Source organism: Ailuropoda melanoleuca, chromosome 12 (genome assembly GCF_002007445.2).
Source record: "Ailuropoda melanoleuca isolate Jingjing chromosome 12, ASM200744v2, whole genome shotgun sequence".
NCBI lineage: Eukaryota > Metazoa > Chordata > Mammalia > Carnivora > Ursidae > Ailuropoda > Ailuropoda melanoleuca.
In genome coordinates this window covers 31,228,325-31,248,770 of record NC_048229.1, presented here as the reverse complement: position 1 = coordinate 31,248,770, position 20,446 = coordinate 31,228,325, and the positions used below count along the sequence as shown (strand labels likewise).

The following is a 20,446-nucleotide window of genomic DNA, read 5'->3' as shown; positions in this document are numbered from 1 at the left end:
CAGAACCCGGCGTGGGCGGGGAAAGCCTTCAGCTAGTGGCGCCTGCGTGACGTCACACGGCCGCGACGCGGCGCTCTACTCGAGTCGGGCCTCTCTATGGCTAATTGCAGAGCGGCGGAATGGGCGATTCCGGAATAAGTGGAAGAACAACCCACCGGGAACAAGCGCTACGTCAAGGACTAGGGGTGGGTGGCGAGCTCGTCGGGGGCCTCTCTGGCCCTACCCAGTCCCTGTTCTCGATAGTCTTCCGGAAGAAAGGGATTTGGGAGCTAGAGAGATGTCGCTCGGCGCTAGGAGGTCGCGGCGTACGGTGACGCTCTGGCCCGACAGCGACGGCCTCTCTGTGGCTCCTGGAGGACCCGGCGGGCCGCGTATTGGAGGTAAGGAGGCGGAGCTGGCGGGGCTTGTCAGGACCTCGGGAAACCTCTGACCCTACGCTTCAGGAGTTTCCTTATCAGGCTCACCTCTCTTAGCTCGTGCGGCGCTTCTTAGGCGCAGCCGCTGCTCTGGAAGTCCTACCTGAGATCTAACCCGGGAACTTCTTGCTGCAGCCCAGTCTATAGCATCCTCTATTTCCAATTTTTATATTCGTCTTCTCCCCCTGCCCCTTCTCTGACCCCTCCTCAGCCTCTACCTCTTGAGGGCTGCTTTTCCCTTCCGGAGAGATTCGAGTGGCCCCGCGCGCTCTGTGTGAGGGCTTTGCACGGTACTGGAATGCGGAGGAGGCGCACTGAAGCCCCAGGCTTGGGGTGTGGGGTGCAAAGGGAATGGGAAAAAGGCTCCTGAAAGAGAAGGGAGAAGAGACTGGGAAGGAGATAAAGATTTAGAAGGGAGGAGGATTGGAGGCCCAGAGCGGGAGTGGACAGAGACGGAGAGTGAGGGGAATGGAGACTCAGGGGGTGACAAGGAGACCTAGAAAGAGAGGGAAGATGGAGATTCGGGGAGAAGCACAGACATACAAAGATGGTGAGATGGGGTCTTGTCGGCTGTAGCCAAATTCAAATTATGGCCGTGCTAATTACTAACAACAGTGTGACCTTGGGCAAGTCGCTTAACCTCTTTGTGCCTTATTTCCTTATCCTGAAAAAGGGGATAATAGGCTTGGCACACAGAGTATTTTCCAGCTTTACATAAGTTAGTATAAATGCTTAGAACAGTGCATTGCATATAACTGCTCAGTACAAATTAGCCTCCACTCCTATTGTTAGCCTATCTTGGGTAGGACCAGATGGACTGGCTGGGGCAGTGACGAAGCCGATCTGTCCCCTCTTTTCTCCTTCCTCAGGGAAGCCCTGCCCCTTTGGCCTCCAACACATCCAGCCCGGCCTGCAGTCTGCCCCTGATGCTCCTTATTCACCTGTCCTCCGCAGAGCCTAAGGCCGGGTCCCCACTGTGAGGCCTGACTTCCTGCCCATACCACCCTCCCATGGCCTGCCACCCAGGACCAGGGTCTTGCTGATGTGGTAACACAGCAGAGGGCCAGCAGATGAATGGACACCTTGAAGCAGAGGAGCAGCGGGATCAGGTAAGGGTCCCTCTGAAAGTTAAGATCACCACAGCATGGGACACAATTTCCTTGTCTCTGTTCCTTTGCCTTGGTGACTTGGTCTCTGTCTTTGAGTCCCAGCATCTTTGTCGGTCCAGTGTGCCTGCTTTTCTTTCTCCCAAACTAAGGTGTGTATTTCCCTGTCTCTCCTTCTTCCTGGGTTTCTGTCCCCACCCGCCCTCTCTGGGTATTTCTGTGGCATATATTATCTGGTGCTGTTGCTACTCTGGGTTGAACACAAGGTACGTTGTTTGACAATAAAAGAACGTCCTCCATTCATCGCTTTCTAGCAAATTCTGTCCCTGTCTCTTTCTGCATGTGTCTTTCTACCATTCTGTTTCTTGGTCTCCTGACATTAAACTTGCCTTGCTTTCTCTCCACTTCACTATGTCTTTGCCTCTCTATGTCCCTCTGTCAACATTTTTGTTTTCTGTCTCTTGGGCTCACTTCCTCTCAGCGTTGTCTTCCTCGAACATTGTCTTCCTCCCTTACCCCTGGCCTAGAAGTCTCTCTCAGATACTGTTTTCCCCCATCTCTCTCCTTGTTTCTCTGTCTTGCCATGTTACTGGGTCATTCACTAGGCAGATGTCCATGTTATGCTGCCTCGACTCTGGTTTGAGTCCAAGGCAAATAGTTGGTGAATTAATGGGAGCCTCTCCTCCCTGATTTTCATCCCAGAAGTATCTGTGTCCATCATTTTCTGGGTTTTCTTGTGTCCTTAACCTTGCATATTCTCAATTCTATTGTCTTTGTCTCTTTGTATATATCTCTGTTTGTCTGACTTTCTGTAACTATCTGAAAAACAGGCAGCACTCTCTTTCTCTAAGTCTCTCACTGCCTCTGACTCTGCTTTTCTGGGTCTCTTTTACTAACTCCATTTGCATAGCTCTGGGTCTTGTTTACCTGTGTTAGGGTCAGTCTCTGTCTGCAGCTGAAGATCTCCTCCGTCCTGCCTTTTTTCTTTTAAAAACTCAATGGATGGGGCAGGGCTACCACTTGCCCTCCACAAAGATGGAGCCAGCGGCGCTGGCTGTGGGGTCGTGACGCCGCCTCTGCTGCGCGTGTGCCCTCACTTACCATGGTAGCAGATCTCGCGAAGCTCGATGCCCCGCCCAGTTCTCAAGCTCGCCCTCGGCTGGCCCCTGCGCCAAGCTCGCGAGCTGGCCGGCCCCGCCCCCCGCGCGCCCTCACTGGCGTGGCTCAGGTCGGCCGCGCGCCCATTGGCTGAGCGGATGCACACCCTCCCCCCACCCCTGGGTCTGATGGGGGCGGTTGGTGCTGATTTGAGGGGCCGCCTGGAGGAGGACTCGGCGTGTGAGGAGGGTGCGGGGGTAGGGCCAGGGACCCGAGTCTGGGGGACCGCGGGACCAAGAGGAACGGAGACGGAGGCCGGGACTGGGGTATCAGGGGTGTGGGATGGAGATGGAAACCAAAACCGGGACTGAGGGATCCAGGAATGGAAACCCAGGTCTGGGACTGTGTTCTGGAAATGGGGTGGGGATGGAGGACCGGGACCGGAGAAACCGGAGACAGAGACTCAGGCTTATGGAGTTGGGGGGGGGGGACCTTCTGATGGAGACCCAGGCCCAGGTCTGGGGGACCAGAGTGGGTGGAGAGAATGGAGACCAGGCCAGAGATTCGAGGACCTAGGGACAGAGGCTCAGGCCCAGGACTGGAGGAGATCTAGGACTTTGTATCTAAGCCTGATTTGAGCTCAGGGATGGGGGCGCTGGTCAGTGCAAGCTTAGGGGCGGGGCCCGAGGGAGCTGCCCAGGGCAGGGAGCAGAGGTGACTCCTGAGGGTGAGTCCACAGATGGGGGTGTGTCTGGGGCAGCACTGGGCCCGGGAAGGTGAGGGGCAGGACTGGCAGCTGGCTGGGTGGGCGGGGCGGTGGGGAACAAAGGTGAGCAGGAAGGAGGCAAAAGCTGGGCAGAGGGCAGGGGGAAGGCCTCTGGGGAGGGGACCTCAGGCCTGGCTCCCACCCCCTCCCTGGAGAGCAGGCTGCCAGACGCCCAGGTCAGTGCTCGGGGTCCAGCTCTTGGCCCCTGTCCCTCGCAGGCGCCTGCATGTGGCTCCTCTAGCTGACTCCTTAGTTCCTCCATGTCCCATCCCTTTCTTGGTCTCTCCAGCCGTCTACACCCCTCCGTCCTGCCCCTCTTATCTGCTCTTTCTGTCCTTTGTCTTTCTGACCCTCAGAGGACCTCCTGGAGCCCCTGAACTCTTACTCTCATCATCCTGCGTTTCATCTCATTGAAGCTGGTTGTCTCCTTCTCTCGGAGTTTCTCTGGCTCTTAGACCTTATCCCTCTCTTTCTTTGTGTCCAAGTGTCTCTCTCGTGTAACTTTCTCCATCTGGAGATGACCGTGCGCGCGTCGTGCATGCGTGCGTGCGTGCGTGTGTTGTGTTCTCTGTCTCTGCATATCTCCACCATCCAGCTCTCTCCTCTGCCTTACCCTTCTCCAAAGCCCTTATTATCCAGCATACTATACATTTGACTTCTTTCTCTTGTCTTTCTGTCTTCTGACGAGAATATGAACTCCACAAGGCAGGGATTTTTGTCTGTTTTGTTCCCTGCTATGTTTGCTGGGCCTGGCACTGTGATTGGCACATAGAGGGTACTGAGTAATTATTTGGGAAATAAATGAATGAACATTTGCATGCCTGGCTGTCCACCCTCCAGGATGCTGGCCTTCCTGTTCAACGGGGTTCTGCCCCGTGTCCTCAGGGTCTCCCCACACTTGTCTGAGCCTGTCTGTCTCTGATGCTCCCATCTCGTCTGTCACCACCCCTTGTTGTCTCCTGTCCACAGGCCCTGCCCCTGCTTCTCTCTACCTGCCACAGGGGTCTTGGACTCTGACTCCTGCCCTCCTCCCTCCCCACAGAGGCCAGACCAGGAGCTGACCTGGAGCTGGGGCCACAGGCCTAGAAGCGCCCTGGACAGGGCTGAGCCCATGGCCCCCCCACCGCCGCCGCCATTGGCCGCCAGCACCCCGCTCCTGCATGGCGAGTTCGGCTCCTACCCGGCCCGGGGCTCCCGCCTCGCCCTCACTCTCACACCACAGGCCCTGCACATACAGCGGCTGCGCCCGAAGCCCGAAGCCCGGCCCCGGGGCGGCCTGGTCCCGCTGGCTGAGGTGTCAGGCTGCTGCACCCTGCGGAGCCGCAGCCCCTCAGACTCAGCGGCCTACTTCTGCGTCTACACCTACCCGCAGGGCCGGCGCGGGGGTCGGCTCGGGGGCCGGCGCAGAGCCGCCCGCACCTTTCGGGCCGACGGGGCAGCCACCTACGAGGAGAACCGCGCTGAGGCCCAGCGCTGGGCCATTGCCCTCATGTGTCTGCTCCGTGGACTGCCACTACCTGGGGACGGGGGTGAGGCACCACGCAGCCGCTCTGTCCTAGGGCCACCTTAGTGTCTCTGTGGATTTCCCTCTGTGGACACCTCTGTCTCTTCTCTACTGTGTGTCTGTCTGTGCTGTGTCTCTCTTGGTCCGTATTGAAAGAGTGATAGACACAGGGATGGGGTAGAGAAGGAAGAGAAACCACAGACAGAGAAAAATGATTTGTGTCTGCTGCTCTCATAGATTTTTGTCTCTATCCCCTCCCCCGCTTCCATGAGCCCTGACCACACCGATGAGTCAGAGCTCCGCGCCTCGTGAGAGCAGCAGACTGAGACATGATTAGTCACCACCCAGGGTGACAGTCACTCACAGAAGTCCCCTGGGGCGTTCCAGGAGCCCAGAGGTCACATCTAATCCAGCCTGTGAGGGTGGGGGGGAGTCAGAGAAGGCTTCTGGGCAGAGGCCCCCACCCAGGCTCCTCAGTTGAGCCAGGAAGGTAAAGGGTCAAGGGTCTGCATCTGGACCCTGCTGGCTGTCTGGGGGCCCTTAGGGACGGTGACAGTGAGGGAGCCTTGTACAGCAGAGTAACCTGATCCTGGATTCCAGGTGTTTGAGGATAAAGTGGAACCCACAGCTCCCCTTCCTACTCCCACACATGGGTCCAAAGGGCATGGGGATCAGACATCCAAGCCCTGCCTTTGTCTCGGCCCCTGGGAGAGGGGGGCGGGGCTGCACACCTGAGCCTGGGCACCCGAAGCCCTGGAGAAAACCTGAATTCCCAGCAGGCTGCTGTGCCAGCCCTCCACCTGGTCCACTGGGCTGTTTGCAGTTCCAGCTTCCAAGGTGAGGGGCCTGGGTCTGTGGCCTCTGTAGACCCCTTCCCCTCTCTTTGCAGAAATAACCCCCGAGCTGCTACCAAGGCCCCCCCGATTGCTCCTACTGGTCAACCCCTTCGGGGGGCGGGGTCTGGCCTGGCAGTGGTGTAAGAACCACGTGCTGCCCATGATCTCCGAAGCTGGGCTGTCCTTCAACCTCATCCAGACAGGTAAGGGTCATGTCAGGATGGAAGTAAGGGCCAGGCCTGGGGGGCGGGGGGGCGCGGGCAGGGGGCAGGACTCCTCTGAGTTCTAAGCCCTGGGGAGTGGTGGTGGGACAGAGTGGAACAGCCTGGCTCACCACCTGGTTCCCCACATTAGAGCGGCAGAACCATGCCCGGGAGCTGGTTCAGGGGCTGAGCCTGAGCGAGTGGGACGGCATCGTCACAGTCTCAGGAGATGGGCTGCTGTTCGAGGTAGGGCAGGGGCACCCTGCCTGAGCCCTGGGGGATTCTGGAGGCCGGCGCTGGGACCAGGACCCAGGTGGCCGGTGTCCCGCCCTGCAGGTGCTGAACGGACTCCTAGACCGCCCTGACTGGGAAGAAGCTGTGAAGACACCCGTGGGCATCCTCCCCTGTGGCTCAGGCAACGCCCTGGCTGGAGCCGTGAACCAGCATGGGGGGTAGGTGGGGTCCCAAGTCCGCCAGCCTGGGACCTGAGGGGAGGGATGAGCCCTCCTGCAACCTGGCACGGCTATCCCCACATCTCCCCCAGATAGTCCACGGTCAGTCAAGTCGATCAGTCTTGACTGGGCTGCTCCCCCCGCCCCAGACATGTCTGCCTGTCCGCTCCCAGCTGTATCCCTAGTGCCCAGAACTGTGCCTGCCTCACAGGTGCACTGAGTGAATGCTTATGGACGAGAGAACAGACAGGGAACCTGGCTCAGTAAGAAGAGTCCATCCAGAGGTGGCCAAACGGTCCCCCTGCTGTCTGGGCCCCCACCTTTCTGTGTCTTTCTCCTGCCACCCTGCGCTCCGTGTCTCTCACGCCACCCCGTTTACTCTTTCCCCCTGTGTCCGTCCATCTCTGGCTGTGAAGGTTTGAACCTGCCCTGGGTGTCGACCTGCTCCTCAACTGCTCGCTGCTCCTTTGCCGGGGTGGCAGCCGCCCGCTGGACCTGCTCTCTGTGACGCTGGCCTCGGGCTCCCGCTGTTTCTCCTTCCTGTCTGTGGCCTGGGGCTTCGTGTCAGACGTGGACATCCAGAGCGAGCGTTTCAGGGCCCTGGGCAGCGCCCGCTTCACACTGGGCACGGTGCTGGGCCTCGCCACCCTGCACACCTACCGCGGACGCCTCTCCTACCTCCCTGCCGCTGTGGAACCTGCCTCCCCCACCCCTGCCCACGGCCTGCCCCGTGCCAAGTCAGAGCTGACCCTGGCCCCGGCCCCGGCTCCTGCCCCGCCTGTGGCACACTCACCCCTGCATCGCTCGGTGTCTGACCTGCCTCTGCCCTTGCCCCTGCCCAAGCCTGCCCTGACCTCCCCTGGCTCACCTGAGCCCCTGCCCATCCTGTCCCTCAATGGTGGGGGCCCAGAGTTGGCCGGAGACTGGGGTGGGGCTGGGGATGCCCCACTGTCCCCAGACCCCCTGCTGCCCTCACCACCTAGCTCACCTAAGGCTTTACTGTCACCCATCACCGAGGGGGTCCCAGAAATGCCAACCACCTCTGGGCTCCCACCTCCCACCCTTGATGCCCCGGAAGCCATCTCTACCAGGGGCCCACCTGACCACCTGCTCCCTCCTCTGGGCACCCCACTTCCCCCAGGCTGGGTGACGCTGGAGGGGGACTTTGTGCTCATGTTGGCCATCTCACCCAGCCACCTGGGGGCTGACCTGGTGGCAGCTCCCCATGCGCGCTTTGACGACGGCCTGGTGCACCTGTGCTGGGTGCGTGGGGGCATCTCGCGGGCTGCGCTGCTGCGCCTTTTTCTGGCCATGGAGCGAGGTAGCCACTTCAGCCTGGGCTGTCCGCAGCTGGGCTACGCTGCGGCCCGTGCCTTCCGCCTCGAGCCTCTCACGCCTCGCGGCGTGCTCACTGTGGACGGAGAGCAGGTGGAATATGGGCCACTGCAGGCGCAGGTGCATCCAGGCCTCGGTACACTGCTCACTGGGCCTCCGGGCCGCCCGGGTCGGGAGCCTTGAACCTAACGAAACTTGCAGCCCGCCGGGGGCGGGGCCGACATTCCGAGGAGGCGGGCCTTGATCTAGGGGCGTGGCCTAGCTGCTAGAGTTAGGGCGAAGGCCCCACACGCAGGGACCCTTGCCCCGTCTCAGGATTGCGCCCGCCCCCAGGGGACCAGAGGTAATGTTGGATGGAGTGTGGCCCGAACTCCAGGGCGTCGGGGTCCTGACGGTTACCGACAAATAGGCTGGCCCCGAGGATAGTGCCTGACCAGTGAGGGCCGGGCTCGGTCCAGGCCCTCGCTTCCGGCTCTTGGTGGGGCCAGGTCCGCTGAGGGCGGAGACTGTCTTACGCGTTGTCCAATGACGGGACCTGGGATGTATGGGCTGGGGAGGCCTTAGTTAATTGGCCAGTCAGGGCCCGGGTCTCGCCCTATCCACTCCGGTGCCTCCACTTAACTGGCCAATCAGCCCAGGAGGGGCAGGTTCCCCGGGGCCGACGCTCTGATTTGCACTAATGTTCCTCCCACCACCACCACCCCCCGCTGGTGGGGGCGGGGAAACAAATTTCTCCTGTCTTCTGCCTCTTGTGCGTCCGCTGACCCCAATCTTAAAAGCAATTGAAAAGGTCTATGCAATAAAGGCAGTCGCTTCATTCCTCTCAGACCGTCGCCCCTTCTGCATCCGGCAGCCTGTGGTAGGGATCCAATTCTAGGCGCTTCCAGTAGCTCCTGCCTTTTATGGGCCGAAGCCCAGACCTGCCCACAGACCGCGGCCAGTGTGACCCAATGGCCTTGAAACTGGGGCCAGGGAGCTGCCTCCTCCCCCACAACAGCTGGCTCTGGGGTTCTCAAGATTTATTCAGGATGTGTTAACGGAGGCAGTGGGAGGATGGGGTCCCCGAAGTGGCAGGGGCACACACAGAGGACCCTCCCCGCCCCCGCGAGGGAGGGGGGAGGCTCGCTTTTTCTTAAAAATATAAATGTATTTATCTGCATCATCACGTCCCTGGGGCACCCAGCTGGCCGGCCGGTGGGCCACACGGCGGGGAGGGAAGAGGGCGTCAGGGCGCAAGTCTGAGCGAGGCCGCCGGGCAGGGGCGGGGGACGGCCTCACAGGGCTCCGTGCTGGGCCTGGTAGCGGGACAGCACGGCGCGGTAGTGGGACAGCTCCTGGCGCACGGCCACGACTTCCTGCCGCAGCAGGGCGTTCTCCTTCTCCAGGAAGGCCGCCCGTACCGATATCTGGTTCTCCTTGAGCCGCCGGGCGTCTCGGGACCTCTTGGCTGCCTCGTTATTCTTGTACCGCCGGCTCCAATACTTCTCGTCCTGAGGGTGGGGTTTGAGAAGGCACTAAGGGCCAGGAGGAGCAGCTTTCCTTGTGCCTTCAAGGACCGGGGGACAGCTAAAAGACCCGCTGGAGTGCTTCTTGCCCAGCAGTGGGGCCCAAAGAATACCAGGGCTCTCCTAGGATGGGTACCCAAGGGCCTGGTTGCTAAGGAGAGCAGGCCCCTAGCAACAGCTAAGGTGTGAGAGAGTTCTCCCCACTCCAAGCAACTGGGCTTCAAGTCTCCACTGTGCAAAGCGGACCCCACCACTGCTCACTGGACAAAGGGCCTACAGTTAGCCCCTGGTTGCTAAGGATGCTTGTTCCCTAGCAACAGGGCCTTCAGGGTCTGAGGGCTTCTCCCAGTAAAAAGCACTGCTTTATGCACCACCTTCTCAGATCCTGGTTGCTAAGGAAAGCCTAGGCTCCCTAGCGATGGGGTTTTGTGTCCCATTTTGACCTGGTTGTCAGGCAACTTCATCCTTCCCCAGCAATCTAAGTGGTCCCAATAACTGCAGCCAGTCTCTGACCCTCTGGCCTTGAATAGAGGCCAGAGAGCTGCCTTCTGCCCCACAGGCCCTGATTGCTAGAAGCGCTGTCCCTTAGCAAAGAAGCCCATCCTGAGACCTCCCCACACCATTACACTTAGGGTTCCCCAGTCCTAGAATCTGGCTGTGGAGGAGGACCACTCCTTAGTAACAAGGGCCACCCAGAGCTCGAAAAGATGCTCTCCTCCCACCCCCATTCTATTAAAGCCTAGTTCCTGCTTACTAGGGTAAATCCAGTTTGGGCCCTGTGACAGGAGAAACCACTGGTCTAGACTGGGTTTACAGGTCAGTCCTCAGGGCTTCAGGTAATTATGGTGAAGTCTGGTGAGAGGAGCCCAGGCACCCCTTACTAGGGGAGACCCCAGAACTGGCAAAGGCAGGCTGCCAGGAAAAAACCCAAAAAACCCCAAAAACAACAACAACAACAACAAACGGTCACTGCCCCAAATCAGAACGTGGCTCTGGCTGCTAATGGGAACTTGAAGGCTCTCACCCAGGAGCAGCCCAGGCCCAGGAAGCAAGGCCCAGAGGGGCTGGCAAAGTCTGCATCCCAGGCAGATCCAAGCACCCTGAAGAGTGCCCTAAATCAGAGATCAAAGGACCAGCCCCAGCCTGGCTAGGGGCTCAGAAGAAACAGACTGATACTGCTGCTCAGAGATGTTGTCCTTAGCAACAGGGCCTGGTCAAAGCTCCAAGCCTGTCCTAGTAGGTCCAGCAGGGCTAGCTGAGTCTGCACCCCACAGTGATACCATCTTCATAAATCTCAAGCCCAAACCTTGGCACCATGGCGCCCCATGGCTATGGACGACTGATCCTTGGCTGCCGGTTTCAGAGAACCTGAGAGCTAACTGCAGTGAGAAGCCCAGGCGTGTCTATGAGGAAAGGGCCATCCCTGGCTGTGGGACCTGTAAGGGCCATGCCTGCATCCTACATCCAGCAGTGCTCACCTTCTGCTCCTCCGGCACCTGGATCTTCCGGGCCTTCTTCATGATGGGCTGGGGCTTAAGCTCCTCCTCTGAGAAGCGATGTCTCCGAGGGTCAAAGGTCTCGTGGCCGGGAATGCTTGACAGGGCTAAATCGGCTGGGTCGGGTTCAAATGTCATCAGCACCTCCACGGTGTCTGGATCCACTGGGCTGGGTGTGTCCCGAGAGGTCAGACCTAGGGGAAACAGAATGTGCTGCTTGAATGTGTATTTGGGGGAGGCTACTCCCTGCTCAGGTATCTCTTCCACCACAAGGAAGCTCCTTATGAGGTTTACCACAGAGCCCACCAGAGATCAACCTCTCTAATTTAAAATATGAAGGTCCTCTAAGCTACAAAGGTGCTCAGACATCATGGAACCAATTCCACTTTTACAAACAGGGAAACGGGCCCAATTATAACTGACACACCATAAGTAACATCGGAGCCTGCTGTATTGCTTCTGAAATCTCAGGCCTTCAGATTCGCAGTGTTAGCTCCTTCCCCATTATCTAGCCTGAATTCTGCTTACAGAATCCCTGACCAAAGCCTAGATCCTAGGCTGTTCAGGGAAAAGAAATCCAGTGCACTGAAAAGACTTCAGGTGAGCCGCTTAGGAGCTACTGGCCCCGAAGAGTAAGGGAGGAGAAGCAGAAATGACTGACGTTTTTGGGAGGTTGGTTCAAGAGAAGGGGCAGGGGCGGCCTGTGCCTTTAAGAGCGAGCAAGCCGGGGTCAGCTGAGGACACAGGTTCAGGGCCAGTCACGTGCGGGCGCCTGCTTTCCCGCCCCGCCCCCCCGCCGCCACGGGCGCCCTCTAGCTCCCCAGGCCACGCCCCCTTCGCGTCACCGCGCGTGCGCGAAGTGAGGACCAAGGAGGAGGGAGGAGACGACTCACGTGGCGCGGGAATGTGCGCTGGGAACTGGAGGGCCCTGGTTCTGCCCCGAGGTCCGGCCAGGGGCAGGTGTGCCCAGGAATCCCCAACCTGCAGTCCGCCCGTCGAGACCCCTAAGTGCCCGAGGGAGCACACTTTTCCTTTTGCTTCCTGGGGTCTCTCAGCTCCAACCTTTCAACCTCCAAAGATCCAGGCCCTCCTGGTCTCTGGGGAACACGCTGACAAACGGACCCCTAGACCTCCGTCGCCACTGGGAAACACATGATTCTGGGATCCCAGGCCCCTCCTCTCCCAGGAACATAGGAAGCTCTCGGTCCTCGCCTCAACGGAAGACCCAGAATGAAGATCCCCGACTTTTTCCCCTCCAGCGGACTGCGGGACCCCGGACCCTAGCTCCTCTCCACTCGAGGACCCAGCAACTAGGGCTGCCAGCCTTTTATATCCTGGTGAAACAGAAGTCTGTGCCCGAACCTTGCTTTCTGCCCTGTAGAGGTCCTAGGAGCTACGGTCCTTCCCCACTCCACCGATTCCGGGCCCAGATTCGGGAGCGCAGTTCACTCCCCAGTAAATAATTCCGGCGTTCTGGGATCCTAATCCCGGTTCCTCGAGTATCCGGACCCTCAGTCACCAAGTCCCACAGCACAGTCCACACTACCGCCCGACGGGGCCTGCTTCCTGGAATTTGGGATCCCAAGTCCCTCATGTCCAATGGATCCAGGAGACCCAGTCCCTGATGCATTAGGGGACAAAGAATCCGGACTCCTCTCCCAACATCTCGCGCCCAGGTAGACCCAGAATTTGGGCGCACAAGCCCAGCCCCACCGTCCAGGGACCAAGTGCCGCACAGCCCTGCCCCTGAAGCCCAAGCCCCGCCCCGCCAGGGCCCTGCCCCGCCCCCGCCGTCGCACCTGCGCGGTGGCCGCCCGCGGCCCCGAGGGCAGCCCGGGTGGGGGCGTGCCCTGGGGAGGAACGAGGGGAAGCTGAGCCGCAGGAACCGGGCCCCGGGGAGGGTGCGGGCGTGCGCACCGGAGAGGGCGCCGGTGATGGGCCGCCGGGGGGCGGCGGGCTGGGCGGAAGCCCGTGCTCCAGCAAGAAGGCGTCCAGGTCCACGTACTCCACGTCGCCGAACGGCAGCGTCCGCTCCCACAGCAGCGGCGCCAAAAGACCCGGTCCAGGCGCGGCCCCCGGGCGCCCCCGAGGGGACCCGCCGCCCACCACCGCCCCAGCTGGGGCATCCGCCGGGCCCGCCGTGTCCAGGCCCGGCCCGGGGACCGTGGCTGCCGGCGGAGCCGCCTTGCGCTCCTTTTCCTTCAGGAGACCTGCGGGCCAGGGAAAGACCGGGCGGGGCGGGAAGGAAGAGATGGAGAAGAGATCCCGAGACAGAGATACACGAAGAAAGGGGAGATAGAGTCCACGGGGCGGAGATCCAGAGAAAGAGGGGACAGGCGGGGGAGGGAGAGATAGGAGGGAAGGCAAGAACCCAAAGAGAAGAGACAGAGTCTCAAGAGAGGGAAAGAGACCCAGAGAGAGAAGGTACAGACGGGGGCGGCAGAGACAGAGAGAGGGGGACAGAGACCGAGAGAGAGACAGCGACTCAGAGGGGAGGACAGGGACCCAAAGAGGGATAGGACACAGACCAGGGAAGGGATAGAGACACAGAAGGGGGATGGAAGTTCAGACAGAGGTCGGTGGAGGGTTGGGCAGGTGAGAGGGAAAAAAATGACAGTTCTGTAATTTCTCTGTAGCCTACCCTCCAGCTCACTGTAGCCTCTTCTCCCCACCCCCACACTCTGTAAGGGGCAGGAAGGGGCTCTATTCCTGGGGCACATTCCTCATCCCTAGACTCCATGTGACCCTAGGAGGCCCCGCCCAAGCCCGTGTCACTACCGTGTGAGCATCCGACACACCCCCTCCCTCCTCCCTGGACCCCAGGGGTCCAGACTCTCAGGACCAAAGGAAGCGGGGGTTGGGGCCCAGACTCTTGGGTCCTCGGAGAGGAGGACTCTGGGGGACTCCTGGGTCCTTCTAGTGGAAGGGCTTGAGCGCCGGTACTTGGATCCTGGGTGCTGAGGAATCTACGAGTCTAAACACCTTAGTAATTGGGTAGACGACGATTGGAGGATGGACTCTCCGCACGTAGGAGGTAGCCCCCCGCCCCAGCACTTGGGATAGATGGGGGCTAGAACTCACAGCTGGCTGGCTCTTTGGGTTTGCTGGTCCCCTGCAGAAGGCTCCGTAGCCCAAGCAGCGCTCCCCCGCCAGGGGGGGCCCCGGCTGGGCCGCCCAGCAGCAGGGGGGCCGGGGTCCTGTCGCTCACGGGCCGCGCCATCACCGGGCACCTGCCCGCAGGCTCACGGGCTCATGGAGAGGCGAAGAGCTGGCCTGCCAGTCAGCGGCACACTCCAGTGGTTCGGGCGAGTGCCTGCCCAGGGGCGGGCGAGCGTAGCTTGCAAGCCTCCAGTATCCAGAACACTGCAAACCCTAGGAGTGACGGGGATTTGCAGTCCTCAATGCAGAAACGTGCAACTCAAGAGGGTCCCTGAAGACCATGCAGTCCGAGTGAGGGGCTGATCAAATCAGGCAGCCGGCTCTTTGCAACCCAGAGTTCAAGGGGACACAAGGCGCTCCTTCTACAAGGTGGGCGAGCCTGGCTCTTGCAAAATCTGCAGCTCTCTCAGCGGAAGGCGCTTTGCAATCTGCACCAAGAGGTGTGCGCGGAGGGGCGGGGGAGGGGGCAAGAGGAGGCGGCCGCCTTGAGGCGTGGCCAACGCAAACTTCTTTCGCGGAAAAAAAAAAAAAGCCAAACCAAAACACCCGACGCCACAGCGCGCACCCCTCCTCTCGGCCCCCGCCTGCCTCTTGGGCCAAGCACCGCAGCCGCGTGCCTCCCTCCGGCTGAAAGCGTGGGCCAATCGCGTCTTGACCCCTCGAGACGCACGGCCAATGGGACCCCTGGATCCGCCAAGGCCCGGGAGGGCGCGTGAGGGGTTCAGTGCTTGAAGTTGCCGTGCCTTTAGGTGGGAGGCGGGACCCTGACCTACATTTGCCCAATGGGAGACGGCACTGGGGGCGGGACCGTGACCCAGTTCGGGCCAATGAGGCAGGCGGGAGGGGGAAGCACATGGCTCGGCGCGTGCTGCCGGATGGGGAGGGTGAGTTGGGGGGGAGTGAAAGAAGCACCGCTTAAAGGAGCCGCCAGTCTAAATGACGGTTTTGGGAAACAGGAAGCCAAAAAAACCGAGCAGTGAGGTTTAGGAAGAGGGAGACTGGTTTCTAGAAGAAGGGTGCTTCTTCAGTACCCAAATGTTTCCCCGCCGCGCCTAGAATCAGACCACTAAGAAACAGGAAGTATTCTGTCCCTTTAATAGCTTTGTTTTGGGGGTGACTCCCCTCCCCGTGTGGGGACACTTGGAAAGGACAGGCGCAATCCTCGATGGGGAGTCTCAGCGACCATGGGGGGCACCATCCACTGTAAAACAGACGACACCGGTGGGGGAGTGTTAGTTTAGGGCACGATAGGATGGACCCTGCAGAGGGTTTGCAGGGGGCGGGGGCTGGCCCGCTTAGGGCTCCTACCACAGGGAGGCCGCGAAGGGGGAACCCGGCCCGACCAGGTCGAGAAGCTGGGGGAAACGCTCAGATTCTGGACTGGCACTGGGTTTAACCAGCAGGAGGCAGCAGGAGGGTGGAATAAGGACGTCCAGCTTCAGCATCGGACCGAACTACGTGAAGGTATTCATGGGGTGGAGGGGTCTGGGTCAAACCATATTGAGAAGCTAGAGAGGTGGCCGTGAGATCACAGGGTCGAACCACAGGGAGGCAGTAGAAAGGGAAGGGGATTGTACCATGTTGATTTTCAGGAAGGGGGTGTGTGTCAGATTATGGAACAGCATGAGATTGTACCACATGGAAACAGGGAAGGGATCCGGGCTGTACCATTTTGGAAAGCCATCGTAATAGAAACCACGGTCCAGTAGGAAGCCAGGGAGCTCGCGTTATATACCAAGTTGCAAGTTGCAAGCAGTGAAGAGGAAAGACAAATCACGGACCAGCAATGGTCTATGGCTTTGAGGAGGACTGTACCATTTTGACACACGTAGAAGGGAGAAAGCGAGTGCGAGCTCAGGAGGCAGGACCATACAGAAACAGCAAAGGGGTGGGGAGGATTGTATCATATTGAGAAAAGAAGGGGAGACACATAGACGAGTTAGACCAAGACGTGCGGGGGGAGGGTGCAGACTGGACCATACCATGCAGGCGGTAATTGGGGCCTCGGCAGCGCCTCTCCGGGTGCCGCGGGTCCCTGTTGCCCCTCAAGGCCCTGTGGGCCAAGGGCTGCAGGGGCCGGCCGTTACCGCTGAGGCTCTGGAAGATCTGGGACGGAGGATTCTGGCTCAGGAGTCTCAGGGAGTGCATCTGCCGCGGAACGGGGTGGGAAACCGAGAGTGAATAATGCACGGTCCAGGCGAAGGGTCACAGAGGAAGCCCCGCCCCCGGAGCAGGTGGGCGGGGTCTTATTCGGCCCCAGCCCAACCCCAAAGGTTGTGTGACCCTCCTAAGCGCCAGGCAAGGAAAGAGGAAGGAGCGTAGGTGAGGCCAAGAGGGATGCCCAGGCCGGGGAATGGGTTGGCCGGACTGGAGGAGGCAGACAGAGGGTCACCTGGAGGGAGGTGATATTGAGGGCCCGGTCAATGAGGATCCAGGTGACAGTCTCTGAGCAGGGGGGTGTGCTGAGAGAGCCCTGATAAGTGATGAAGCCAAAGGATTCGGGGAACAGGAGCTCCAGGCTCAGGTCTTGAAGAAAGTAGGCATCATCTGCGGGAATACCAGGCTGGAGTGAGGAGCAGTACCCCTCATGAACTCCCCTCCTGTGCACACACTGCTCCCCCCCCACAATGCACCAGGGACTTACTCTTGTAGGAGATTCGGGTGATGGTGTCACGGTTAAGGAGGCGGCTGAGGAAGGGGTTCGAGCTGCCAGCCACCTGTGGGGGGGTATGAGGTGAGGAGGTAGGAATCCAGAAGTCCAAGGCTCCAATCCCTTCCTCCCCCAGGACCCAGGACTCTGGGCCTCCCACATTCCCTCTTCCCCAGACCCGATTCCAGGCACCCAGCCCTTCCCTCCCTCAGAATCTTGCCTGGGCTCACATTGACAAAGAGGCTGAGAATGGCCAGGCCATTGGGGCCCCGGGAGGCGGCGCTGAGGTTCCCGTAGAGTTCTTGGTTGAAGTGGATGAGCTGTACCTGGGAGGAGGGTACAGAGTGGGGTCCCCTAGCAGAAGGGGAGAGAATGGGTGCAGCTCTGGACCCCTGGGGTCCCAAGTCAGGTTAAAGATTAGTGCTTTGGGGGGGCAGTTCTGTGAAGGAGGGTGGGGTGAGGCATTAAGAGAAAGGTCAGGCGGGAGGAATTGGGTCAACTCAGGGTGAAGGTCAAGGGTCAGAGGTCAGTGGCCACCACCTCAGCAGAGAAGCCCTGGTGGTTGATCTGGTGTTCAGAGCCAGCTCCATCACGTGCTCCAAATAGCAGTCGCAGTTCACTGAGTCGGTGGCTATAGAGGAGGGGACCCCCAGACACATTGACCACGGGCCGGGGTGCAGGCAGGAAGGAGACATGGCGGCCGGTGTTGTACAGTGTTCCCCGGAGCTGCAGGAGAGGTGGAAGCCGTCACAGGGACAAAGAGGGAAGGTCTTTTCCCTCCTGTGTTCCACTCCTACATTTCCTGCTTCCACCAATCATTTAATCATTCAGCATAGTTGGAACACCAGTGACTTCCCAGGGTCTGTTCTGGCCCATGACAGGTGCTCGGTATCAGTGAATTTATTCAACTAACAAATATTTATTGAGCTGCTACTATGTGCCATGGATGCCAGGAGGAGAGCAATGAACAATTAGACAAAAACCCTGGGCCTCATGGAACTCATGTCCTAATGGAGCAGAGGTAGACAATAAATAATGAACCATATAAGTAACTGCTTAATTAATTACATCTTATGCTCATGCGGGGGAGAACTGAGAGCTCTGAGAAGGTAAAATGGGAAACCCAGCCTAGATTGGGGTAGGTGGTGGTGGGATGAGGAAGGGTCTTCATGAGAAAGTGACATTTGAATGGAGACCTAAAGGATCAGTAGGAATTCGTTGCAAAGAGCAGGGAGAAGGGCCTTCCGGGAAGAGGAAACAGCAAGTGCAAAGGCCCTGAGGTAGACTGTTTCAGTGCTAGTGAAGGGGCCAGTGGGACCAAGATGATAGGAGCCAGATGGTACAGGGCCTTGTGGGCAATAATGGGATGTTCTGTATTCTTATTTAAATAATTATTTGATTATTTAAATATAGATATAAATATATATAATCTCACACCTGGCACAGTGCCAGGAACATAGTACTTGCTGTTTAAGTGTTTGTTAGTATTACTTATCCCAATAGAAAGGTTTTGAGCAGGAGAGTGGCATGATCTGCTTTGTGTTTTTAAACATCTCTCTAGCTGTGGGGTGGAGAATGGATTGCAGTAGGCAGAGAACCAGGCCAGCTAGCACACTCTGGCACCCATCCAGGTGCAAGGTGACGGTGGGGGCAGTGGAGGAGACACAAAGTGACAAGATCTGAATGATATTTAGCAGGGAGACTAAAAAGGACCCAGCTGGACATGGGAATGAGGGCGAGAACGGGTTGGGAATAGCACCCGGCTTTTGGCAGGGGCAGCTGAGTGAAGAGGGGTGCCAGCTCTTATAAGAAATGGGATTGGAAAGTGGGCAGGAGCCTGGATGCTAGGACCACACTGCCTGGGTTTGAATCCCAGTGGTGACACTTAAGCTGTGTGACCTCAGACAAGTAACTTAATCTCTGTGCCTCCGTTTCTGCATCCTTAAAATAAGGTGAATAATAGCATCTATCTCATGGGGTGGTTGGGAGGATTAGCAAGCTGATCAAGCTTTAAAAACCCTGCCTGGCACGGGGAGTAGTCTGTTACCATTGCTTTTACAGACACGGAAAAACTAGGGAACCACGTTTGGGGAGGAAAGAACAGGTGATCTATTTTAGAGTGTAAGGAGCCTCATTTCCACCCATGTGTACCCCTCCTTTCCCCAGGCGGGCCTTCCACCTCAGCACCCCACCCCTGCTCATGCCCACCCCCAGAGGATTCGGTAACCCCTCCTCGCAGGCCCCTTACCTTCTCTCCCCCAGTGCTGAGTCTCAGTGGGGGCAGAAAGGGGTCATAAAGGACCCTCTTCAGCTCCACATCCACGGGGCTCTGCCGCTTCCCCACAGCACACAGACTCCAGGCTGCATTCACCAGGCCCCAGAAAGGAGGCCCTGGAGGCAGGGGTGGGGCAGAGAGGAAAGGGGTCAGAAATAGGGACTGGATCCCAAAGCTGGGATCCACTAAAAAGGCTGTGTTTTGGACTCCCAGATCTCAGGAGAGGAAGAGCAGGGGATGGGGACTCCTGGGTCTGAGGGAGGAGGGGGCTGGGATGCAGAATCCTGGGTCCTAGAAGAATCCTGGAGGAGTTTCCAAAGACCATCTAGCACCCTTCTTAATCAAACCGATCTTCAATTAAGTCATTGGGGGAAGGAACTACAACTCCCAGCAGCCCTGAGGGCAATCAGCCTACTCATCCACAGCCTGCCTGCCCCAGAGCCCATGGGAGTTGTAGTTCTTTCAATCTCCCTTGTCCCACAGCTGGATGATGAATGTACTGGGGAGAGGAGTTGCAGGAGAAGGGTGGACAAGGCAGGAGACCCGGCCAGTGAACCTCTGGTTCCCAGCAGCAGCCAGACCTACCTGCCTTTTTCCCTGCAAACCCACACACACGCTCTCTCTTGCACCCCCACGCTCCTTCCTTCCACTCACTCCCACTCACTACTTGAAATGCGCATTTATAATGTCCCATGGTGAGCTGCTGGGGTTCAGAGGCTGGGCCCGACTCCGGAAGGAGGGAGGAGGGAAGGAAGGGGCTGGGACTCCTGGGTCCTGAGAGGAGAGGGCTCCTGGGTCTGAGGAAGGAGGCACCCGGCAGCCCCGACTCCTGGGTCCCCGCCCTGGCTGCACCTGGCACGAAGTTTCCCTGGAGATTATCCTTGTAGCTCCACCAGTCCTCAGGGTCAGGTGCAGGTCCAATGTGAGCTGGGGAGAGAGCAGCCTGAACCCCTCTCCTTGGCACCCCACCCCCACCGCTCCGTCAAGGAGCTCCCGCCCCAACCCCCGGGCCTTACCTGCCGCCCCCAGTGCGGCCCAGAGTACCAGCGCTCGAGGGGCGCTCAGACGAGCTGCAACCCCCATCCCTGGGAGGCCTCTGAGCAACCCCTTCCCAATGTCCTGGCCCCCTCTCTCAGCTCCTCCTTCCCCCCTCTGTGGGACCCTGTCCCTCCAGGACTTCCAGCCTGCCTCTCCTCCCTCGAGGGAGTCCCGTTCCCCAAACACCGAGGCAGCGGGGGACTGAGACCCCCCAAATCCACTCCTCTCTGCTCTCCCCACTCTCTGTGCCTCTCCTCTTTTCCCCAACCCTCCAGTCTCCTTCTACCTCCCGATCTTCCTACTCCTTTCTCTGCCTCCTGCTTCTCCCCGGGGTTACCTCCTGGTTTCTAATCCACACCCCCCTTCGCTCTCTTTTCTTCCAGCTCCCCCGAGCCACCTAACCCCATGTCTCCATCCTGCCTCTCTCTCCTCCTCCCGGTCTCCCCCGTCTCCAGCTTCTTTCTCGCCCAGTCTCCCCACCTCCTCCTCTTCTGCCTCTCCTGTTTCTCCGTCTCTCTCTTCCCTCGTCCCCGCTCCCTCCTCCCCCTCCCTCTCTGATCTCTCTCTGGGTGTTATTTAATTTTTTTTGTCGTTGTTGTGGGGGGGG

At 59.1% G+C, this 20,446-nt stretch overlaps 4 protein-coding genes across 18 annotated transcripts in view; 2 read left to right on the top strand and 2 right to left on the bottom strand.

The window, feature by feature from the left end:
• The first annotated feature begins 95 nt into the window (after positions 1 to 95).
• On the top strand, positions 96 to 8,544 carry SPHK2 (sphingosine kinase 2). 12 transcript variants are annotated; one of them, XM_019798237.2, is made up of 7 exons: positions 96 to 185; positions 1,371 to 1,525; positions 4,429 to 4,915; positions 5,780 to 5,929; positions 6,081 to 6,175; positions 6,266 to 6,381; positions 6,798 to 8,544. In XM_019798237.2, the coding sequence occupies exons 2-7, from the start codon at positions 1,487 to 1,489 to the stop codon at positions 7,897 to 7,899; spliced, it is 1,989 nt and encodes a 662-aa protein (XP_019653796.1). In that variant the 5' UTR covers positions 96 to 185; positions 1,371 to 1,486; the 3' UTR covers positions 7,900 to 8,544. The 12 variants fall into 12 exon arrangements, with proteins under 12 accessions (XP_019653796.1, XP_011221557.1, XP_019653795.1 ...); XM_011223255.3 differs by having other exon boundaries at positions 137 to 380; XM_019798236.2 differs by having other exon boundaries at positions 137 to 380; positions 1,286 to 1,525.
• Positions 8,545 to 8,698: 154 nt separating this feature from the next.
• DBP (D-box binding PAR bZIP transcription factor) lies at positions 8,699 to 13,974 on the bottom strand. Its single transcript, XM_034639587.1, has 4 exons — positions 13,799 to 13,974; positions 12,517 to 12,927; positions 10,700 to 10,911; positions 8,699 to 9,206 (listed from the first exon to the last, which is right to left on the bottom strand). The coding sequence occupies exons 1-4, from the start codon at positions 13,935 to 13,937 to the stop codon at positions 8,991 to 8,993; spliced, it is 978 nt and encodes a 325-aa protein (XP_034495478.1). The 5' UTR covers positions 13,938 to 13,974; the 3' UTR covers positions 8,699 to 8,990.
• On the bottom strand, positions 13,953 to 20,357 carry CA11 (carbonic anhydrase 11). 2 transcript variants are annotated; one of them, XM_019798245.2, is made up of 9 exons: positions 19,818 to 20,357; positions 19,654 to 19,728; positions 18,775 to 18,917; positions 17,067 to 17,252; positions 16,757 to 16,852; positions 16,521 to 16,593; positions 16,269 to 16,423; positions 15,859 to 16,024; positions 13,953 to 14,089 (listed from the first exon to the last, which is right to left on the bottom strand). In XM_019798245.2, exons 1-9 carry the CDS (start codon positions 19,882 to 19,884, stop codon positions 13,998 to 14,000), a joined length of 1,053 nt encoding a protein of 350 aa, XP_019653804.2. In that variant the 5' UTR covers positions 19,885 to 20,357; the 3' UTR covers positions 13,953 to 13,997. The 2 variants fall into 2 exon arrangements, with proteins under 2 accessions (XP_019653804.2, XP_002917914.1); XM_002917868.4 differs by lacking the exon at positions 13,953 to 14,089 and adding an exon at positions 14,955 to 15,077 and having other exon boundaries at positions 19,818 to 20,355.
• LOC100472596 (galactoside 2-alpha-L-fucosyltransferase 2) overlaps positions 14,992 to 20,446 on the top strand; it is a 29,580-nt gene continuing 24,125 nt past the window's right edge. For all 3 annotated transcript variants that reach the window (XR_004619261.1, XR_004619260.1, XM_011223250.3), the window contains exon 1: positions 14,992 to 15,340. The gene's annotated coding sequence lies outside the window, so the exon portion shown is untranslated. The remainder of the gene's footprint in view (positions 15,341 to 20,446) is intronic.

What these genes read in the sequence shown, in the direction of transcription:
- CA11 (XM_019798245.2), bottom strand. Translation starts at nt 19,884, where the DNA reads ATGGGGGTTGCAGCTCGTCTGAGCGCCCCTCGAGCGCTGGTACTCTGG. An exon ending in GGCCGCACTGGGGGCGGCAG is followed by an intron (nt 19,729 to 19,817) that starts GTAAGGCCCGGG and finishes CTCTCTCCCCAG; the next exon opens with CTCACATTGGACCTGCACCT. An exon ending in TCAATATCACCTCCCTCCAG is followed by an intron (nt 16,025 to 16,268) that starts GTGACCCTCTGT and finishes GTTCCGCGGCAG; the next exon opens with ATGCACTCCCTGAGACTCCT.
- SPHK2 (XM_019798233.2), top strand. Translation starts at nt 2,650, where the DNA reads ATGCCCCGCCCAGTTCTCAAGCTCGCCCTCGGCTGGCCCCTGCGCCAA. An exon ending in GCCACTACCTGGGGACGGGG is followed by an intron (nt 4,916 to 5,779) that starts GTGAGGCACCAC and finishes CTCTCTTTGCAG; the next exon opens with AAATAACCCCCGAGCTGCTA. An exon ending in CTTCAACCTCATCCAGACAG is followed by an intron (nt 5,930 to 6,080) that starts GTAAGGGTCATG and finishes TCCCCACATTAG; the next exon opens with AGCGGCAGAACCATGCCCGG.
- DBP (XM_034639587.1), bottom strand. Translation starts at nt 13,937, where the DNA reads ATGGCGCGGCCCGTGAGCGACAGGACCCCGGCCCCCCTGCTGCTGGGC. An exon ending in ACCCAAAGAGCCAGCCAGCT is followed by an intron (nt 12,928 to 13,798) that starts GTGAGTTCTAGC and finishes CCTGGCCCGCAG; the next exon opens with GTCTCCTGAAGGAAAAGGAG. An exon ending in CGCGGGCGGCCACCGCGCAG is followed by an intron (nt 10,912 to 12,516) that starts GTGCGACGGCGG and finishes TGTTTCCCCTAG; the next exon opens with GTCTGACCTCTCGGGACACA.